General features: G+C 42.0%; 2 protein-coding genes across 2 annotated transcripts in view; one reads left to right on the forward strand and one right to left on the reverse strand.

Annotated features, from left to right (window-relative positions):
* The window catches only part of LOC309619436 (uncharacterized protein), a gene marked incomplete at its 5' end in the record, with an annotated part of 176,284 nt that overhangs the window by 142,775 nt on the left and 14,256 nt on the right, over positions 1-19,253 (reverse strand). The gene's annotated exons all lie outside the window — the stretch shown is intronic.
* Positions 5,580-13,112, forward strand: LOC309619493 (beta-defensin 130A-like). Its single transcript, XM_082374688.1, has 2 exons — positions 5,580-6,591; positions 11,817-13,112. Exons 1-2 carry the CDS (start codon positions 6,414-6,416, stop codon positions 12,020-12,022), a joined length of 384 nt encoding a protein of 127 aa, XP_082230814.1. The 5' UTR covers positions 5,580-6,413; the 3' UTR covers positions 12,023-13,112.

A 19,253-nucleotide genomic window follows, 5' to 3' on the forward strand; every position in this document is an offset into this window, starting at 1 on the left:
TATAGAACCTAAACATTTTACTGTAAAAAACATAGTAACCTCTTCCAAGGGTATGCTGTCAATACCCCTTTTGAATAGATTTTTGATGCTTCACAACTTCTGCTACAACTTCATCTTCCTCCCTAGTGTCATAAGGTCTCACTTTCCTTTCCTGAATGTCTTTGGGACTTGAGTAAACTATATACCTCAAAGTAGTTCTTAGAAGGAGTCTTAGTTTTCAGTAATATATAAAACTTCGATGATTAAGGAAATGTGCTTTGGTAGTGAAGACTCCCTTTCTCTCTTCCTATAATGCAGTATTTATGAAGTCTTTATGTTTTTTTTTTTAACTCTCAGAGTATGGATATTTCCCATAATAATTTGGTATAGTCTTTACTCCATTTAGGGCAAAACTGACCTTAAAACAGCAGAGGTATACTGTAGGTAAGGAACTAAGTGTGTAAGTGGTGAGACAGCTTGATGCTTTGCTTTCATTTCTCCCTCCCTACCTCATCTCCACCATCTAGCAAGAATATGGATAAGCACTACACCTGAGTTGAATTTAGTTTACAAAGACTATGTCCTTTGTGGATACAGGTGAGAAACTGGGACTCTCTACCAAGTCAATCTAGCCCTATATTACTGATCTATACCTGGACTCCACAAAATTGGGTGCCTCAGCTTAGACTAACTGCCTGTGAGTGCTCTTGAGTCTAAAAGCTCAGAAGAGATCCTTAATCTGGCTTAATTCATTTAAAACACTATGGCACCTATTATCTATAATTTGGAATTTGCTGGCAAGTCCGCTTGTTTTCCTGATTTATCATGGAAACATGATGTCTTAAATAACTAAGGAAAAGATACCTGAAAGACTGTTATCCTAATGAGATGCAATCATAGTTCTGGGGTGCGGATGGGGGATTATAAGAGAAAAGCAAAACCCTTACAGATATGTAGGAAAGATTTTTAAACCTTGAAAGAACAGCAGGCTTCGGCTATGTTACAAGCGCTATCAAAACAGGATGAGCAGACTCTCTGGTCCCTAGAAGAAGTAACCTCATGGTGGGTTCCAAAAACCTCCGGAAACACTGATGTATTCGTCATAGTTTTTCTCTTTTTTCTCTTGCCAAATATAGAATAATCTCCTGACTTGTGTCTGTCTCCCTACAAATACCTTTTAGTTAGTCATGTACAATAATAAAGTCTTATTTCTGGCATTTTTTAATCCTTTTTAATAAAAATATCCTTCTTATACTTAATTTACATCAGTCCTTAACATCCTGTCTAAATCCTTTTGATGGTTGGACACGCCACACTTGCTTTAATAATTCAACATGTTGGCTAACTTCCGTGGGAGAGATTGTGTGTGTGTGTGTGTGTGTGTGTGTGTGTGTGTGTGTATGTGTGTGTTTCATGCTTCCAATTCTTTTGTTCAGACTTTAAATACCAGAATAGGAATATCTGAATAGAGAGGATCGTCATAAATATTCCAAGAAGCAAACCTGCAGAACAGCAGGTCCCAGACCCCCTCTTCTCACACAAAGGCTAATGTAACAACTATACACGGATGACAAGACCTTTATGAGAGTATGGAGTCCAGTCAAGGGATCCAGGCGCAGGTCCCATCCTCCAGACACACCTGGGCAGGGCTGGGGCCTCCGAGGCTCCAAGCAGCCCCGCCCCCACAGCTTCCTGCATGGAGGTGGTACACGGGCCGCTCTCCTGAGCTATAATTGCATGTCTGGAGTTTAGGGGAACCATGCGCATATGGCTCCCCTAGGCTTTGCCCTAAAGGGGGGCTGTCAGTGGTGACCGCGCCTCAGCAGCAGTTCTCTGCCTGGGACCCACAGCTCTCTAGGGCATCTTCTGAAATCTAGGCAGACGCAGCCATGCACCCACAGCTTTGCTGTGCACAGCACACACCACATCAAGGACTTCTGGAGCTGTACCTGGGGCTCCGAGGACCACAGCTGCAGGGAGAGAGTCCGTAACGTGAGGTGGCACCAGGCAGCAGGTGGCCCCTCTTTTGAAATCATTCTAACCCCCAGACCTTTGCACTCTGGGATGCAAACCGATTGGAGGGGCAGCCTATGGTCTCTGAAAGTAATTTTTCCATTAGACAGTAGGTCCTGCCTTCTGACATCAATATCCTATTTTTGGTTATTGAGATGGTTATATAAGTTGTTCCTGACTTCAGTCTCCCTCACAAGAAGACAAACTAGCAAATATCCACAGATTAGACACCACTGTGAAACTCCTAGAACAGGGGGTGAGTCTGAAGAAATTCTCTGGACCGCGAACACTGAGAAGGATGGTATTAGAAGGGCAAATGAATTGCTACACTCTAACCTCATCACCCCTCCCCAAGGCTGGCACAGCACCAGACCAAAAGAGCCCCCGTGGACCTATGATTCTCCAGTGGGAAAAAGAGAGCCTGATGTGGACATCTAGCTTCCCAAGCATTGTGGCCACTTCCCAGGAGGCTCTCAACAGAATGGCAGAATTCTCAACAGAAACTTTTCAGACCAGGAGAGGATGAAATGATATATTTACCCCACTCTCAACAATGGATAGATAGGTGCACATGTAGCATTTTCTCAAATAGATGATATGTTAGGCCACACAACAAGTCTTGGCAAATTCAAGAAGATTGAAATCCTACGTATATTCTCTGACCACAATGGCATGAAAGTAGAAATCAGTAACAGGAGGAAAACTGGAAAATTCATGAATACATGAAAATTAAACAATACTCTCCTGAACCACCAATGGATCAAAGAAGAAATTAAAGGGGAAATTATACATATATCTTGAGAGAAAAGAATGGAAACACAATATACCAAAACTTATTGGATGCAGCAAAAGCAGTTCTAAGAGGGAAGTTCATAGCAGTAAATGCCTGTATTAAGAAACAAGGAAAAACTCGAATAAACAACCTAACTCCATGCTTCAAGGAACTAGGAAAAGAAGAATAAACCAAGACCAAAGCTAGGAGAAGGAAGGAAATAATAAAGACTAAGGCAGAAGTAAATGAAATAGAGAACAGGAACACAATAGAAATGATTAACAAAACTAAGAGTTGGCTCTTTGAAAAGATAAACAAAACTGACAAACCTTTAGCTAGGCTAAACAAGGAAAAAAAGAGAGAGGATCCATATCAACAAAATTATAAATGAAAAAGGAAACATTACAACTGAGAACACCAAAATACAAAGGATCATAAGAGGCTACTATGATAACTCTATGCCAAGAAACTAGACAACCTAGAAGAAATGGATAAATTCTTAGAAATATACAACCTACCAAGACTGAATCAAGAAGAAACAGAAAATCTTAACAAACCAATTACTAGCAAGGATATTAATTCAGTAATCAAAAACCAGATGGCTTCACTGGTGAATTTTACCAAACATTTAAGGAAGAATTAATGCCAATCCTTCTGAAACTCTTCCCCCAAACTGAAGAGGTGAAAACACTCCCAAACTCATTTTATGAGGTCAGCATTATCCTCATATCAAAGCCAGAAAAGGACACTAGAAGAAAAGAAAACTACAGACAAATCTACCTAAAGATACAAAAATCTCAATAAAATACTAGTACTAAATTGAATTCAGCAGCACATTAAAAGAATCATTCACCATGATCACATGGGATTTATCATTGGGATGCAAAGATGGTTAATAACATGCAAATCAATAAATGTTATACATCAAGTTAATAGAATGAAAGATAAAAATCATGCAATCATCTAAACAGATGCAGAAAAAGCATTTGAAAAAATTTAACATTCATTCATGATAAAATCTTGTAACACCTTAGGTATAGATGGAAAGTATTTCAATATTATAAAGGCCATATATGACAAACCCACAGCCAAAATCATACTCAATGGTGAAAGGTTACAAGTTTTCACTCTAAGATCAGGCACAAGACAAGGGTGCCCACTTTCACCGCTCCTGTTCAACACTGTACTGGAATACCTAGCCAGAGAAATCAAGCAAGAAAAAGAAATTAAAAGCTTTTAGAGGGGCTTCCCTGGTGGCGCAGTGGTTGGGAATCTGCCTGCCAATGCAGGGCACAAGGGTTCGAGCCCTGGTCTGGGAAGATCCCACATGCCGCGGAGCAACTGGGCCCGTGAGCCACAACTACTGAGCCTGCGCGTCTGGAGCCTGTGCTCCGCAACAAGAGAGGCCGCGACAGTGAGAGGCCCGCGCACTGCAATGAGGAGTGGCCCCCGCTTGCCGCAACTGGAGAAAGCCCTCGCACAGAAACAAAGACCCAACACAGCCATAAATAAATAAATAAATAAATAAATTTATTTAAAAAAAAAAAAAAGCTTTTAGAATTGGAAAGCAACAAGTAAAATTGTCTCTATTTTCAGATGACATTTTATATATAGAAAATCCTAAAGAGTCCACCAAAAAACTGTAAGACCTAGTCAATGAATTCAGTAAAGTTGCAGGATACAAAATCAACATGCGAAAATCAGTAGTGTTTCTATACACTAACAAAGAATTATCTGAAAAGAAAAAAAAAAGAAATTCTACTTAAAATAGCATCAAAAATTAAAATAATAAAATACTTTTGGCATAGAAACAGATGCAGAGACCAAAGGAAGAGAATAGAGAGTCCAAAAATAAATCTCCGCATATACAGTCAAATAATGCTTGACGAGGGAGTCAAGGATACTCAGTGGTGAAATGACAGTCTCTCCAGCAAATGGTGTTGGGAAAACTGGATAACCACATGCAGAACGCTGAAATTGTGCCCCTACCTTATACCACTCACAAAAAATTAACTTGAAATGAATTAAAGACTTAAACATAAGACCTTATACCATAAAACTCCTAAAAGAAAGCAGGGAAAAATCTCCTTGACATTTTCCTGGCAACGATTTTTTGGATATGACACCAAAAGCACAAGCAACAAAAGCAAAAATTAACAAGCAGGACTACATCAAACTAAAAAGCTCTGCACAGCAAAAGAAACAATTTACAAAAATGAAAAGGCAATCTACACAATGGGAGAAAATATTTGTAAATGATATATCAGATAAGGGTTAATATATATAAATATATAAAGAACTCATACAACTCAATAACAAAAACCAAATAACCCAATTTAAAAAAAATGAACAGAGGAACTAAACAGAGATTTTTCCAAACATACAAATGACCAACAGGTACATGAAAAGAGTCTCAACATCACTAATCATCAGGAAATGCAGATCAAAACCACAATGAAAGATTACTTCACACCTATTACAATGGCTGTCATCAAGAAGACAAGAAATAACAAGTGTTGGAGAGGATGTGGAGAAAAGAGAACCTTTGTGCACTGTTGGTGGGATGTAAAATGGTTCGGCCACTATGGAAAAGCGTGGAGGTTCCTCAAAAAGTAAAAATAGAGTTAACCTGTGATCCAGCAATCCCACTTTGGGGCATATATACAAAGGAAATGAAATCAGGATCTTGAAGAATTATCTGCATTCCCGTGATCATTCCAGCATTATTCACAATAGCCAAGATATGACAACAACCCAAGTGTCCATCAGCAGATGAATGGATAAAGAAGATATCATGTGTGTGTGTGTGTATATATATATATATGTATATATATATATATATATATATATATATATATATATATATATATATACAATGAAATATTATTCAGCCATGAGAAAAAAAAATGAAATCCTGCCATTTGCAACAGCATGGAAGTACCTGGAGGGCATTATGCTAAGTGAGATGAGTCTGACACAGAAAGACAAATAGTGTGTGATCTCACTTTGATGTGGAATCTAAAAAGCCAAACTCATCAAAACAGAGGGTAGAATGGTGGCTACCAGGGGCTGGGAGTGGGGGAATTGGGGAGATGCTGTTTCAGGGTACAAACTTACAACCAGTAGATAAGTAAGTTCTGGAGATCTAATGGGCAACATAGTGATTATAGTCAACAACACTGTACGATAAACCTCGAAGTCATAGGAAACTACATCTTAATTGTTCTTGCTACACAGAAGAAATGATAATTATGTGACCTAATAGAGATGTCAGCTAACACTGTGGTGGCAATCACACCGCAATACATAAATGTATCACATCAACATGTTGTACACCTTAAAGCTACACAATGTTATTACACTATTACACTATGACCCTTTAAGAGATGACTGGCCAAAGATACTGACCTCTGAGAAATTTGAGAGCCCACAGAAAAAGTACAGGATTAGCCATCTGGTCTCCAGTAGTTAGGTTAATTTGTCACCAAATTTAGGGAGTTCAGGGCTTGGAAATATTCCAGTGGAAGCTGTTTTATTTTCTTACTTGTTAAGCTTCACTGATTAAAAGGAACCTCAGTCTCCAGAAGTAAATAAAAGGCCCTGAATCCCGCTATTCCTGATTACTCACTTCTCTACTGGGCATTCAACCATGAGACTCCATTTACTGCTTTCTGTTCTCCTCATCTCTTTGACTATAATACCAAAAGGTAAGATGGTGAATAACTGTAGAGATAGGTTTCTTAGGAGACCTATTCGGATGCACAATTATGCTGTGGGCATCTTAACTCAGACCCTAATGCACAGTCTTAGGGATGCAGAAGTCCAACATGATCATCTTCCTTAGAACTGATGAGGCCAAAATTGTGAAGTGGGACAAGGATTTCCATCAACAGAAAATGAGTTCCAAAAGCTCCATGATTAGAAACGGGGGCTCAAACCGATGTGGAAGTGGAGAAGCTTTGACATGTGACATCAGGCTCGGCATACAAATCGAGTAGCTTTTACAAGGGCCCCCACCTCCAAAAAGGAGAGTGAAAATGGCAGCTACTGGGTCAGACTTGGTTAGTGAATGGAAGTGATGTAGTCTGTTGGTGAGGGAATATTTGTGAATGGTAGAAATTAGGTGCATAATACAGAGCTCAACAAAAAAGAATTATATCAAGTTATTAACAGGGAGCAGAGGAATTTGGAAAAAGCATGGATTTGGGACAGCGTGTCAATGGCAAAATTCTAAGCATAACGCAAAATAGGAAGGGAGCATTTTAACAACCTGAGTTACATCCTTGGTGCTCATGATGGAGAAGCTGGAATATTAAAGTGTAGACTTAAAGGGAAAAGGGAACATGGCCATTTTCAGGCTGATTCATTCAGATCCTTGTAAAAACTAAGATTGTAATAACATCTGTGTTCACTGAACATAGATTAAGTCTGGGTAACTCTCCCTCTTCCTTGATTCGTCTATAAGATTCTTTCAAATACAATCAAAGATATTCATGTATGTTGAAATGTTTGATCTTTGCCTAATCTATGAACATCTTGGGATCTACCTGATGTACAGCTGCCCCCTCTTGAAGGAGTTCACGTACTTCTCACCTGGCCCTCAATTCTGTCAGAAGAAGACACACTTGTAGTGACAGCTAATGTAAAATTATATGATGTTAATGACTTAAAATTAGAAGGCAATTTAATGGTTAATTCTTTAATTTTACAGATAAGAGAATCCATGTCCACATAAAGAATATGATTTCACTGAGGTCACATAGGTAGTGGCAACACTGCAGCTGGAACCAAGTATTTTTAATCTGGGTCAGAATTGTTTCCAGAGATCTTCGGGTGTAGGTATGCCCATAAAGTGGTAACCCTAATTTCTGTCAGGCTTTTTACCTCAAAATCCCCTAATTAGACATTGAAGAACCTAAGGAGATTTTCAAGTTTCCTCTTTGGGAAGCTACAATGTCTTTGAAACATGTTACTTCATTTACCTCTAAATTCTTTTTCTTTAGTGTTTGTGGTAGGCATGTTGAATCGGCTTAACATTCTGGCATTATTATTGGGATGACTCCCACTAGTCTTTAGATTTTCCTGATCTTTGTTCTTAAAATCATATAATGGTGATAATCAGACTGCTGAAAGCACTTGGTTCAAGATAATTATGTGTGCATGGTTGATGAGTGAATTTTTTTTTTTTTTTTTTTGCTCATGCTTGCTTTCCACCACCTAAGCGAAATTCAACTCAGCATAAATGACTGTCTCCACCCAGAGTCATACATCATGTTATGGGCCTTTTTTTTTTAACGTTAAGGAGGGATACTTATGGAAGTAAAGATCGAGCCAAAAGTCACCATTATAGTGGGAAAGTGATATGGCAGTGGTTCATTCTTAAGAGTGGAAAACAATTCAAGAAAAAGGTTGTCCTAGAGCAAAGGCCAGAAATAACTGACAGGTAAACAGGACTCCAAGAAATCTAGGCCTAAGGTTTAGAGAAGTTCCTATGGTAATAACGAGACTGGACACCCATAAATACAATTGTACATCCAAGAGTGGGGGCCAAATAGTCAAAAATAGGCTGGAGCCACGAAGTTTTAGATGGAATAAGAGACAGAAAATGCGTGTGCGGTCAAAGAACACTTAACTGCATTCAATGGTAAGAAATGTGTACTGAGCATCTGCTACTTTCCATGGGCTGCGTGAGACACCCAAGATACAATGGGAAATGAAAGGAAGACTGTCTTCCCACAGTAGAGAAGACAGACATTAGGCAAATGATTACAAATGCATCTATAAATTATAAATTTTAATAAGTACAATGAAAAGGAACAGAGTATTCTGAGTGCCTGAAACATGCGGTCATTGTCAATCTGCAACATCCAGGAAAAGTTCATTGAGGCATGCCTCTTGAGCTGAAAACGGGAAGATAAGTGTTCATTGATGAACCCCTTGCAAGGAGACCTCAACACTCCTGGCAGAGGAAGAAGCCAGTGCAATGTCCCTGATGCAGAAGAAACCACAGTGTGTTTAAGGAACTGCAAGAAGGCCACGGCAGGAGAGCACTAGTTTCTACCAGAAAATGTGCCAAGCATCTCATGGAATTAGGCCACAGTAAAAGCTGCATGGCACCAAGGCTCAATCTGCAGGGACACTTCAAGAACAGGCAGGGCAAGGCTACTAGACTTTGTGCCGGGAGTGGTGATCACGAGTATCTCCATCACCAGGGGTGGGGCTCGGTTTATGCTCAAAGTAGGATCATCTACGGGTTCTAGGCGGCCTACGAGCCTGATAGGTCTTCCATTTTGTTTCACTACTTCCACTATTCTTTCTTCAGAGTTTCTCTTCCTGGTTCTGCCACAGAAGGAGTTTCAAGTTTAGAGTAGCTTCCTTCTTTTCTAATCTTGAGATAATCACTCTTTGAGGTACACACATAGAATGAAGCCTGAGAAACCACCAGCGACTGTGTGGAAATAGATAGACGGTATCAATAATAATCATGAGAAATTAGGAAATCAAAATTCCTAACCTTTCAATCTGATAATTTCTGTGATCCAAAGGTAAATAAGTCTGATCTATCTAGGTGGATTCTCTAAGTAATAATCATGTTTAGACTTGAAAATATGCACTGTCCGAAATCTCTGTCATCCTTTGGATGAGGCCCTTTCTACAGTGTTCCAAAGGAAGTTCCTACCCTCTAGGCACCATGATTCATACTCCATTAAAGTAGGATACCAAAGTATAAGACAAAACCAGCAAAGGTGGTGAGGAAAGTGCATTACTGAAGGTATGAAGGACTCACAATTCACAGGCAAAAACCGCCAGGGTCCAGGACGACAGATGTGGGACAGGTAGACAAAGATGCACAACAAACTCTGCTTCAAGACTATAATCTGGAAGGTGAATCTGGAGGACAGGATGCTAAGTGAAGTCAGCCAGTCCAAGAAGATAAAGACTGCATGACCGCCCTTACCTGAGGCGTCTAAAAATACTCAAACTCGTAGACACCTGGAGCAGAATAGCGGTTTCCAGGGGCTGGGGGAAGGGAGAAATGGGGAGTTGTCGTCGGATGGGCTTCAAGTTTCACTTCTACAAGATGAAGGAATTCTCGAGATCTGCTGGGCGGACTTGTGCCTCTGGATAGTGGTACCACGTTGTGTACTTAGAAATGTCAGAGTGGAGATCTCATGTTTAGTGTTCTTACCACAGTAAAGAAAAAAAGAAAGAAAGGAAAAGTGAAGAGCCGGAGGTCACTGGCGCTGGTAGCAGAGCTGGGCTCCCCGCGAATCTGACAAGAGCCCTTTGGAGGCATCACGCCTTTCAAGTCATGACGACCCCTTCCTCCAGATCAGTCCTCCTTGGTTTCTCCCAAATCACTATGCCAAGAGGATGGATTAAACAAAGATCCTATAATCTTGCACAGGAGGGAAAAACTCTCAATGGCCAGGTGTGTTCGGAAGAGAATATACTGCAGGCACACGGAAAGGTCACGATACCTTACTTTGGCACGTGGAGATGCACCGCGTGGGACGCCTCTATGTTCATACCCAGATGCGTCCTTGAAACGTACTCTGCCTCTCACTATGCCTTGCCCGATATTAAAAACCCTTGATTTTAGCTTCGTTAGAAAATCTGAAAGTCTCACCAAATGTTACACTAAGTGCGTGGGTGAGGTTATCGGGGGAGAGACCGACAGCTGGTAAGAGGACTGCTGCGCTGCTGGGTACAGAGCCTGCACTCTGTGTAGACGGGCGTGGGGTGGGGTCACCCTCGGCCCTGTCCCCGAGAGCGGCGGGACCCTCGGCCCTGTCCCCGAGAGTGGTGAGACCCTCGGCGCTCTCCCTGAAAGGCAGACGCTCCAGCCTCCGGAGCCGGCAGAGCAGAGGCGGCACCACAGGACGCTGATCAACTCCCCACCACGCCGTTCTCTTGCCACACGAGGCCCCGAGCCCACGGATCGCTAGCCTGAGAGTCAGATCCTCCAGCAGGGGGAGAACACAGACTCGCACAGGTTCTGAAAATTCAGTGACAAGAGGCTGCGCTGGTGTGTCTGGCTGTGGATATTTTTCTACGGGACGATGAGATAATAATGACGGCCTGGTTTAAATACCGTCCCCCCCAAACAAAGATTCAGAGCCCCGAAGTGCTCAAACTCTCGGTTAAGCGGTAGAAGTTAGGGACCAAAGAAGCCAGCCAGTCAGGGTTAGTGTATTACCGGACAGTAAAGACAAAACGGGACACAGTGAGTTAACAGGATGGCTCAGGAGCCAGCGAATCCCTATAACTGGCCACCATGACCCACGGGGAAAAGGACCCTTGGCTGTGCTGGAAACGCCGGAGGAAGGATGCTGGGGTGCAAGGGAACGGTGCTGAAGCACACCCTCAGTTATGTGCTTCTCAGCAGCCCAATGAATCGGGAAAACATATGGGTGTGTTTAAGGAAAAGCACCTTTCAGCTCTGAGGGAAATTCTCTGCACGTATCTGCATATAAGGGGCATTGAAGAACACAGAAAATCCCGCTCCTGCACAGTCCTGAAATGGGGGAATTAGGTAAGGTGAAATCTGAAGGATGGCTAGACTTTCCACAAGAGGAGATGAAGATGAGGACAGGTGCCATACGGTAAGGATGCTGTAAACGTGGACGCGGAGCTTAGCACGGGCGAGGGGTCAGAGGGTGGACACTTCCGCTGAAGTAGTCTGTCTCAGTGCAGGCGTTACTGGCATTCGGGGCAGGACAGTTCACTAGGTGGGAAATCCACCAACCCTGAGCCTTACCCACCAACGCCAAGGACATCTCCCCAGTCATGGTGACAACAAAGCACCCCACACGGTTCAACATGTACTGCCCTTGATAAGGACAGCTCTCTAAAAGCTTCTAGAAACCAGCCTGCCCTCTCTAAGAAGTGTATAGTCCCACACTCTTAGCACCCCTCCTCCAAAAAGCCACTTCTTTTGCCTAAGTGATTTTTTCATATAGGTAATATCATTTATTCTATCTCAAAGCCATTCTTCTGTAAATTTATTGCTTTACGTACATTACCAATAATTTGATGGTGAATTAATGAGGTTGTTGCATCTCTTTCTGTGCAGCAAGGACTGGCCTTATTCCAGGACAAAAACAATGTATTCTTCTGCAAGGGGTGTGCAAAGACGGAGGGTGCACCAGCACGGATGACACCATTGGTGTGTGTAATGATGAAAAAAAATGCTGTAGAAGGTGGTGGGTACTTTTTCCCTATCCAACGCCAGTTCCCAAATCAAAATCTCCTTGATGACAGCACACTGTAAGCCCTTCGAACTCGAGAACACACGGGTGAACTTCACAGACTCCTGTTTGACTCAGAACTCCAGAACCCGAGGCTAACTTATACAGATGCCTCTTAAACTTGCTTTCCTCCCTTGACTGGAAATAAATGTCCTAATAATTCTACATGTACTCATCCCTGGGGAACTTCTTCCTGATGCACCTGCAAACCTCTTAAGAACTACAAAACTAAACTAAATAACAGAGGCACCTCATACCCTAAAGATGTTTAAACAGAATATGACTTTCTTAAAAAAGAAAAAGATAAGATTTTAAAATGTGAAAAAAAATGATAAGGGTATGAAATAGCAGTAGGTAGTGTTTGATTATCTAAAGGGGGATATCAACCTTTTTCCTCATCTGACTCTGACCAAAAATTATTTTTGTTATTAAGAGAGACCTACTTGGGTGGCGTGAGTCAAGGTCTGCGCATCACATGGTCCTGCTACGTGACCTGAGCAGTAGGGCTCCCTGCCAACCCAGCCCTGCCAACACTAGCTGAGGCTGGTCCCCCCCACCCACTTCCCCTGGGCCCTGGGGGAATGAAATGCAAGAACTGCTCCCTGCAAGCGGCTCACAGGAGACAACAGAGTGCTGAGGACTCAGCGTGCCCTGCGGGTTCTTTCCAAATTCGCCACGAGATAATTCCACTTTCTGGCTGGAATCATTTCCACCAGAATAATTGTTCTGGATCATCCGTACTTTATGGCTAAGAAAATGAAAGGGCAAGAAAGAGGGCAAGAACATTACAGAACGTGAGTTTCACAAGGATGGAAAAAAATCTTTTGAATGAGGCCAAATGACTCCACAAAGTTCGAGGCTTTTTGTTTCCTCAACCGTAAAGCTGGTCTCCTGTGTTCCATCGGAAGAAGGTGGGTTATCTCACCTTCTAATAGTCTTAGGATTTATGTTTCTATTTTTTATGTGGCTATCAGGTGTCCACAAGACCATGTTTCTTGAGTACAAAATCCGCCTTTATTCACATCTGCGTGTTCCGTGCATCACACGGTCTCACAGAACACACAGCGTTGACGTGTGCAGTTCTTGATGAAACTGTAGTTGCTTTGCTTACCAGTCATGTGACTTTAAACTATTTATTTACCTTCATTTCCTTAAAATTCTTCTCCAATAAATGAATGAAATAAAAAGTCTAACTACTGGGCTTCTTGTAAGGATTAAATGAGATCATGTACACAAAGCGCTTGGTATACACATGGCGAAACCCAGAAAAGCTTGTCGCTAATATTATTACTGTTCTCTTGTTGCTAAAATACCTTAAGGAAATAAATCATTGTACTTAGATAGGCTTGTTATTATACGATGCATAGATTACCAGTTTAAAATAAATAAAATGGAACTAAGTAGATTTCATATTGAAAGAATATATGGATAAACAACTATTTCTTGGTATTTCAGAAGAAACCACAGCAAATTGTTAAAATTTTATAGTTTCTATTATAAATGCCATTGTTTTCTGATATTTAAAGCTTCATTTCTTTAATTAATATGTCTCATAACCTCCTATGAAAACTGAAATTAAAAAAGCATGTTAGGAAAAATATTAAAGGAGATTTTTATCAGGATTGATCATGAAGCTTAAATACTGACATTTCATTAGCATTAGACAATCCTTTCTCATGACATAATAGATTAAAATAAGTAAGAATATAAGGGAAGGACTTTTGTTTTTAGATGACAAAGGGCGTTGGAATTGTTATTTTATTAATGGCGTGATGGACGGTTAGCATCTCTGAGAAACAATTTCTCCCAAAGCCTCAGATCTCTATTCTTTCTGACCGAGAGACTGTATAAAGATTTTAAAGGTTTCCTTTAGGCTTTTTATTTATTATTACGTAAAATGTTGCTAGACATATACTCACCAAATGCACATAAGAACTGTTGGTTTCACACCTAGAAACACTTACAAAATACCATTTGAAGTTATCAACCATAGAAAAATATAACTGCAGTGAAATAAGCCATAATTGAAGCGAGTGTGCTTTATCAACAAGATATGAGCTGGAACATTAATAGTACTTCAAGGAGTCTCTTCTTTTTCAATTCAAAGGCGCTAACCTGAAGGCACATGTCCTTGTCTAGGTGAGACCGGGACATGGGCCATCATTTGAAATGTCAGGTTGCTCAAACGAGCAATAACATAACGTCACAACTTGATCCCACTCACAGGCCTAGCCAGGTGCACAGCCAGAGTAGGAAGCAATCCCTGTTAGTTATTTTATGGGTAAGATGTTAAAATTTTTATCATAATTCAAATATGTTTTCTGGAAGAGGTGACATAATAGGTCATTATCCTTCACTAATATGTTCCTATATCTTAAGCTAGTAGTTAGCTGGTCTATTATTTAATACGCGTTGGAAGGAGTATTAAAGAAAAACAGTCAATTTAAATCCGAAGATTTGAACTGCGGCTAGTGTACCTGAGAAAACGAAGCTTTATTTTATTTTAACTAATTTTAATTTAAATCGCCACATGTGACTAGTGACTTACACAGCACAGCATAGCTTCAGAGCTCTGGACCGGTGCAGAGTGACACAGTGATGAAGCACATGGCCTTCAGGCCAGACAGCTTGTGTGCAAATCTCAACTCCATGACCTGCCAGTTGTGTGACCCTATTCCGGAAAATGAGGCTAGCCATACTCACTTCATTGATTATTATGAGGATTAAATGAATTTGCACATAAAAGGCCCTCACGGCAGTACCTGCGCTTACCGTGAGAGCACTGCTCAGCTGTCCTGGGCTCTTGGGAGCAACGAGGAAAGAGGGAGAGAGCGCTGTGGGAGCACTGGGTAAGGGGCTCTAGCCGCCTTCGAGCTTCATCCTAGAGCTGGCCTTTCCATCCCTAATGCCCTTACTTTATTCTTCTTGGGAGTATAGAGAGCTCTCTCAGAACAGGCACTGAGAGTCACAATTTAGGACGTGGTTTTCCACAGCTAAACTTAAACTGGATAAATGTGTCATCGCACACTGAGGAAAAGTTTAAGAGTTAAAAGAATCACAAGCCAAAAGTTGTCAGCTCTCCGGTGAATCTTCTGGAGACATTCTATTCCTGGCTTGCCCGTATGACACCTTCGGAAGAGAATGGATGATGAGAGTTAACTTTGAGGGGTTTACTTGAAACGATGAGGGAGGGTACAAAAGAAAAGGGTCCTGTGTTGGCTAAAAGGATACACTCTCTGGGGTAGATTCAACCCTCCACGGCAACAAAGCTGGAAAATCTACAACAAAAACAAACCCCTCCTCTCAGCAGGGTTTTCTCCACAGAGAATGAAATACCACAGATTAGAAATTCAGTTGTGTTGACATGAGTCCTGTTTTAGAATTTGACTAGCCTTGGGAGGATAAGAGGGTGCCTTTAAATAACTCCTCTTTTGCTGTGAATCAGTTTTATGACATCGTTTTCTTCTCAGCCCTACCCGTGGTCAAGCCACCAGGAAGAGGGAGGTTTTGTGGGCACCGGAGAAGAGACTGAGAAATCGTTTGGCTGGGGGTGTCTTTCAGGCAGGGGAGACACCTGCCTGTCTTAGTGTTGGTGTGTGGAGCTGTGAGACCTCTGAAATAAGGTGGGATGGTGACTTTGGAAAGAGAGAGTCACACTTGGAAATGAAGCGTCATATCAGGAGAACAACCAAGCGAGAAAATGTTGCTTTGGTAAAGCCCACTAAATAAGTTTAGTGAAATGTTGGAATGACTGGCAGTAACAACATCACGAACTGCCTTTTCTTATCACTCCCTAACTTTTCACCTGATAAAATCCCACACGTGCCTCAAGGGATCGTTCAATTGTCATACCCCTGCTTAGCCTTCCCCCAGATGCCCTCCAAACCCATCTCACAAGGCAAATCAATCTCTCCCTCCTTTGTGTTCTCCACACATGAACATACCTCTGTGGACGTCTTCACTCATTGTAACTTAGTTCAGAAGTGACTCAATTCATGGAGCTCTTAATGCCTCATAATTATTTCTATGGCACCCTGGACCAAAAGAAATGCCTAACAGTTTTGGTTATTAGGTCTTAATAACTTAAAGTTATCTCTGCCCTAACAACATAGTAACCATGTGAAAAATAACATGTACAAATCGAAAGAAAAAGTAATACTTTTTAACTTTTAAATAACCCAATTACTGACTAACGGGAAGTATGTGCCTACTGGGCACTGAACAACTTCTCAAATCTGGGAATCAGATGGGACACAGGCACCCTCGCTTTCTGCTCCACAGCGATTTCCTGTGTGGCTCTTGACATCACAGCTAAGCAAGGTCTGACGTCCCTGGGAGGAACGTAGCAGGTGTAATGCTGAAATTGAGAAGTACTTTGAGGTACTAGTTTTGGCAGAGTCCAAAAAAAAAGTTCAGCATCTGCCTTTCCCTTGAATTTTTAAAAATATTTCATGGTGCCCTTGGAACTGGCTGAGGAGCCCAGGGGCGCCTGGTCACACAGCTGCAGACCAGAACTTCAGGCACTTATAAAAATGTCTTCCGCTCACCACAGATCGTGAGCCTCCTGAGGCCACGAATTGTGCCTCTCTGGCAGCTTGTATTTGCAGCTCACCACCTCATGAGTTATTAAAAATTGCTGAATCTACGGGTGAGATGAGCAGAAACCGGCCATGATTTTCGGGTTTTACTGCTGCGATCGATGCTCCGTGAGAACTTATCTACTGCACTTCACTGATGACCCAGAGAAGGTAGTCACTGATTTGGTGGCGAACAAGGAGGCTGGAAGCTAGCACACCAGGAATGTGGCCCGAGGGAGCAGGGGGGGCTTCCAAGCGACTGGCCCGAAAAGCCACGAAGACCGCTGCAGACTGAGTATTACGGTCACTTCCTACCAGGTTTGGCCTGGACAAACAGGGTACTTTCTCTGGCGCTGTAAGGATTGTGCCCTCAGTGGCAGAAAATATTTCACAAGCGACACCGTGTGTTTTGCACAGAGTGGTGTTCTCCCGCTGAACGCTGAGTGCGGGAGGGCCGGGCGCCTTCAGCCCAGGGGCCCAGCCTGACCCTCACCAATAGGTTTCTTGCTAGCTGCTGGAAGAGTTTTGGTGACTTATCTTCATGGTGATCACTTGTAGGCTATTGTTTACATTCCTGGTTAACATTTTAAACAGCATTTTCTAAGTTTCTTCTGAGAAATATTACTGTTCTAGAAGAGGTTAATAAGCATGCCATGAAACATAGATTAATACATTTGAGAACCCCGTGGTACCAAAATCCACAATAAAAATCAGCCTATTAAAAGCTTGGAATTGAATTATTTCAGGATTTCTCAAAGCTTTTGATATATTTTAATGTATATAAAATATATAATAAATATAATAATTATTATTATAAATGATTATTGAATGCTCAGTAGGTCTTGGGCTTGGAAATATTTTTTTCTGTTAAAGGTCAGATGACAAATATTTTAGGCTTTGTCAGTCACATACACCCTCTGTCATGAATCTTGAATCTTGTTTGTGTTTGCTTGTTTGTTTGACACAACACTAAAAAATGTAAAAACCATTCTTAACTCTTAGGTTTGAAACAGTTTGTTGTCCCCTGAGAAAATTCTAACACCACCAATTTTCCACTCACGTGGAACTTACTTTCTCCTGTGGGAAAGAAGGACGGTAAACTAATGACTAACTAAGCCTAAAATATAAACATAAGTTCTATAAAAAATATAAGTGCTATTTTCCAGAAAGCTGCTTGAGGAGACAAGAGTAGAAGGTGTTACTTTATATATGGTGTCAGGGAAGAGGTTTCTGGGAAGCTGCCCTTGAGTGGTGCCCTGAACGAAGTGAAGGTCTGAGCCGTGTAAGTGCCCTGGGGAAGGACAAGAAAGGCCCCGCGGTCCTGCTGAGTTTAAGGACTAAAAAGAGGCCAACGTGGCTGGGGGAGAGCTGGCGGGGGCTGAGCGGGAAACAGCATCAGAGAGGTCGCGTCAGGCTTTGCACAACACAGTAAGGGCTTCGCATCTTATTCTGACTGTCACGGGAAGCCTTTGGATGGATCTGAGCAGCGGAGCAACTCCTCCGGTGTTTGATGTTTATTACAGGAACATCACTCCCGCTGCCGTGTGAGGAGCAGACGGGGGGGTCGGGGGCAAGAACTGAATCAGACAGACAACAGAAGCTGGTGATGGTGGAAAAGGTGTCGAAAGTGGTTTCAATTTATAATATACTTTGAAGCTGGAGGAATGAAATTTTCCAACGAATTGGAAGTAAATTGTAAGAGAAAGGGAGGCACCGAGGATGCTTCTGAAGTCTGTTGGCCTAAGCAATCCAGCAAGGGGGATGGAGGGGACCAAAACTGAAATTGGTTTGCAGGTCAGAACTCCATGTCAGGTGAGTTCAGCTTGAGACACCCAGTGACATGCAAGTGGAAAGATTAGGTGGGTCAATATACACACAAGTTTGGAACTGGGGTGAGGTCAGCACTGAGATATATATTTGGGAGGGAGCAGGTATTCAAAGATATGGTACTGAGTGAGTGTACTTAGAGAGCAAGGATAGACACACCAGAAGCCTGCAGCCTGAATCCTGGGACACCACCCTGTTTAAGGGTCAGGAAGAGAAAGAGGATTCAGCAACTGGTGACTGGGGAAAAGGAAACCCAGAGAGGGCGAGAAACCAAGAAAGAAGTTTCAGGAAAGAGGCAGTGACTCTAGAATTTTTTTACAAATTCCCCCATGAAACACCTATTAACACCTAGTTACTAGCTGTATTAGTTTGCTAGGGCTGCAGGAACTGAATATCACAAGCTGGGTGGCCTAAACAACAGACATTTTTTGTCTCACAGTTCCGGAGAATAGAGGTCTGAGATCAGGGTGTCAGCAGGGTTGCTTCCGTCCCTGGCCGTGAGGGAGAAGCTGTTCCAGACCTCTCTCCCGGCTTCCGCTGGTTTGCTGGCCATCTTTGCCATTCCTTGGCTTGTAGAAGCATCACCCCGGTCTCTGTCTTCCTGTTCACGCGGCGTTATCCCTGTGTGTGTGTCTGTATCCAAATTTCCCCCACGTATAAGTATGCCAATCATACCAGAATGGGGGTCTACCCTACTCCAGTATGCTCGCTTGTCAACTAATTATATCTGCAATGACCCTATTTCCAAACAAAGTCACGTTCTGAAGTACTAGAGGTTAGGACTTCAGTGTATGAACTTCGGAGAGATGCTACTTAACCCATAACACTACTTTT

Source organism: Balaenoptera borealis (genome assembly GCF_965194805.1).
Source record: "Balaenoptera borealis genome assembly, chromosome: 21".
Taxonomy (NCBI): Eukaryota; Metazoa; Chordata; class Mammalia; order Artiodactyla; family Balaenopteridae; genus Balaenoptera; species Balaenoptera borealis.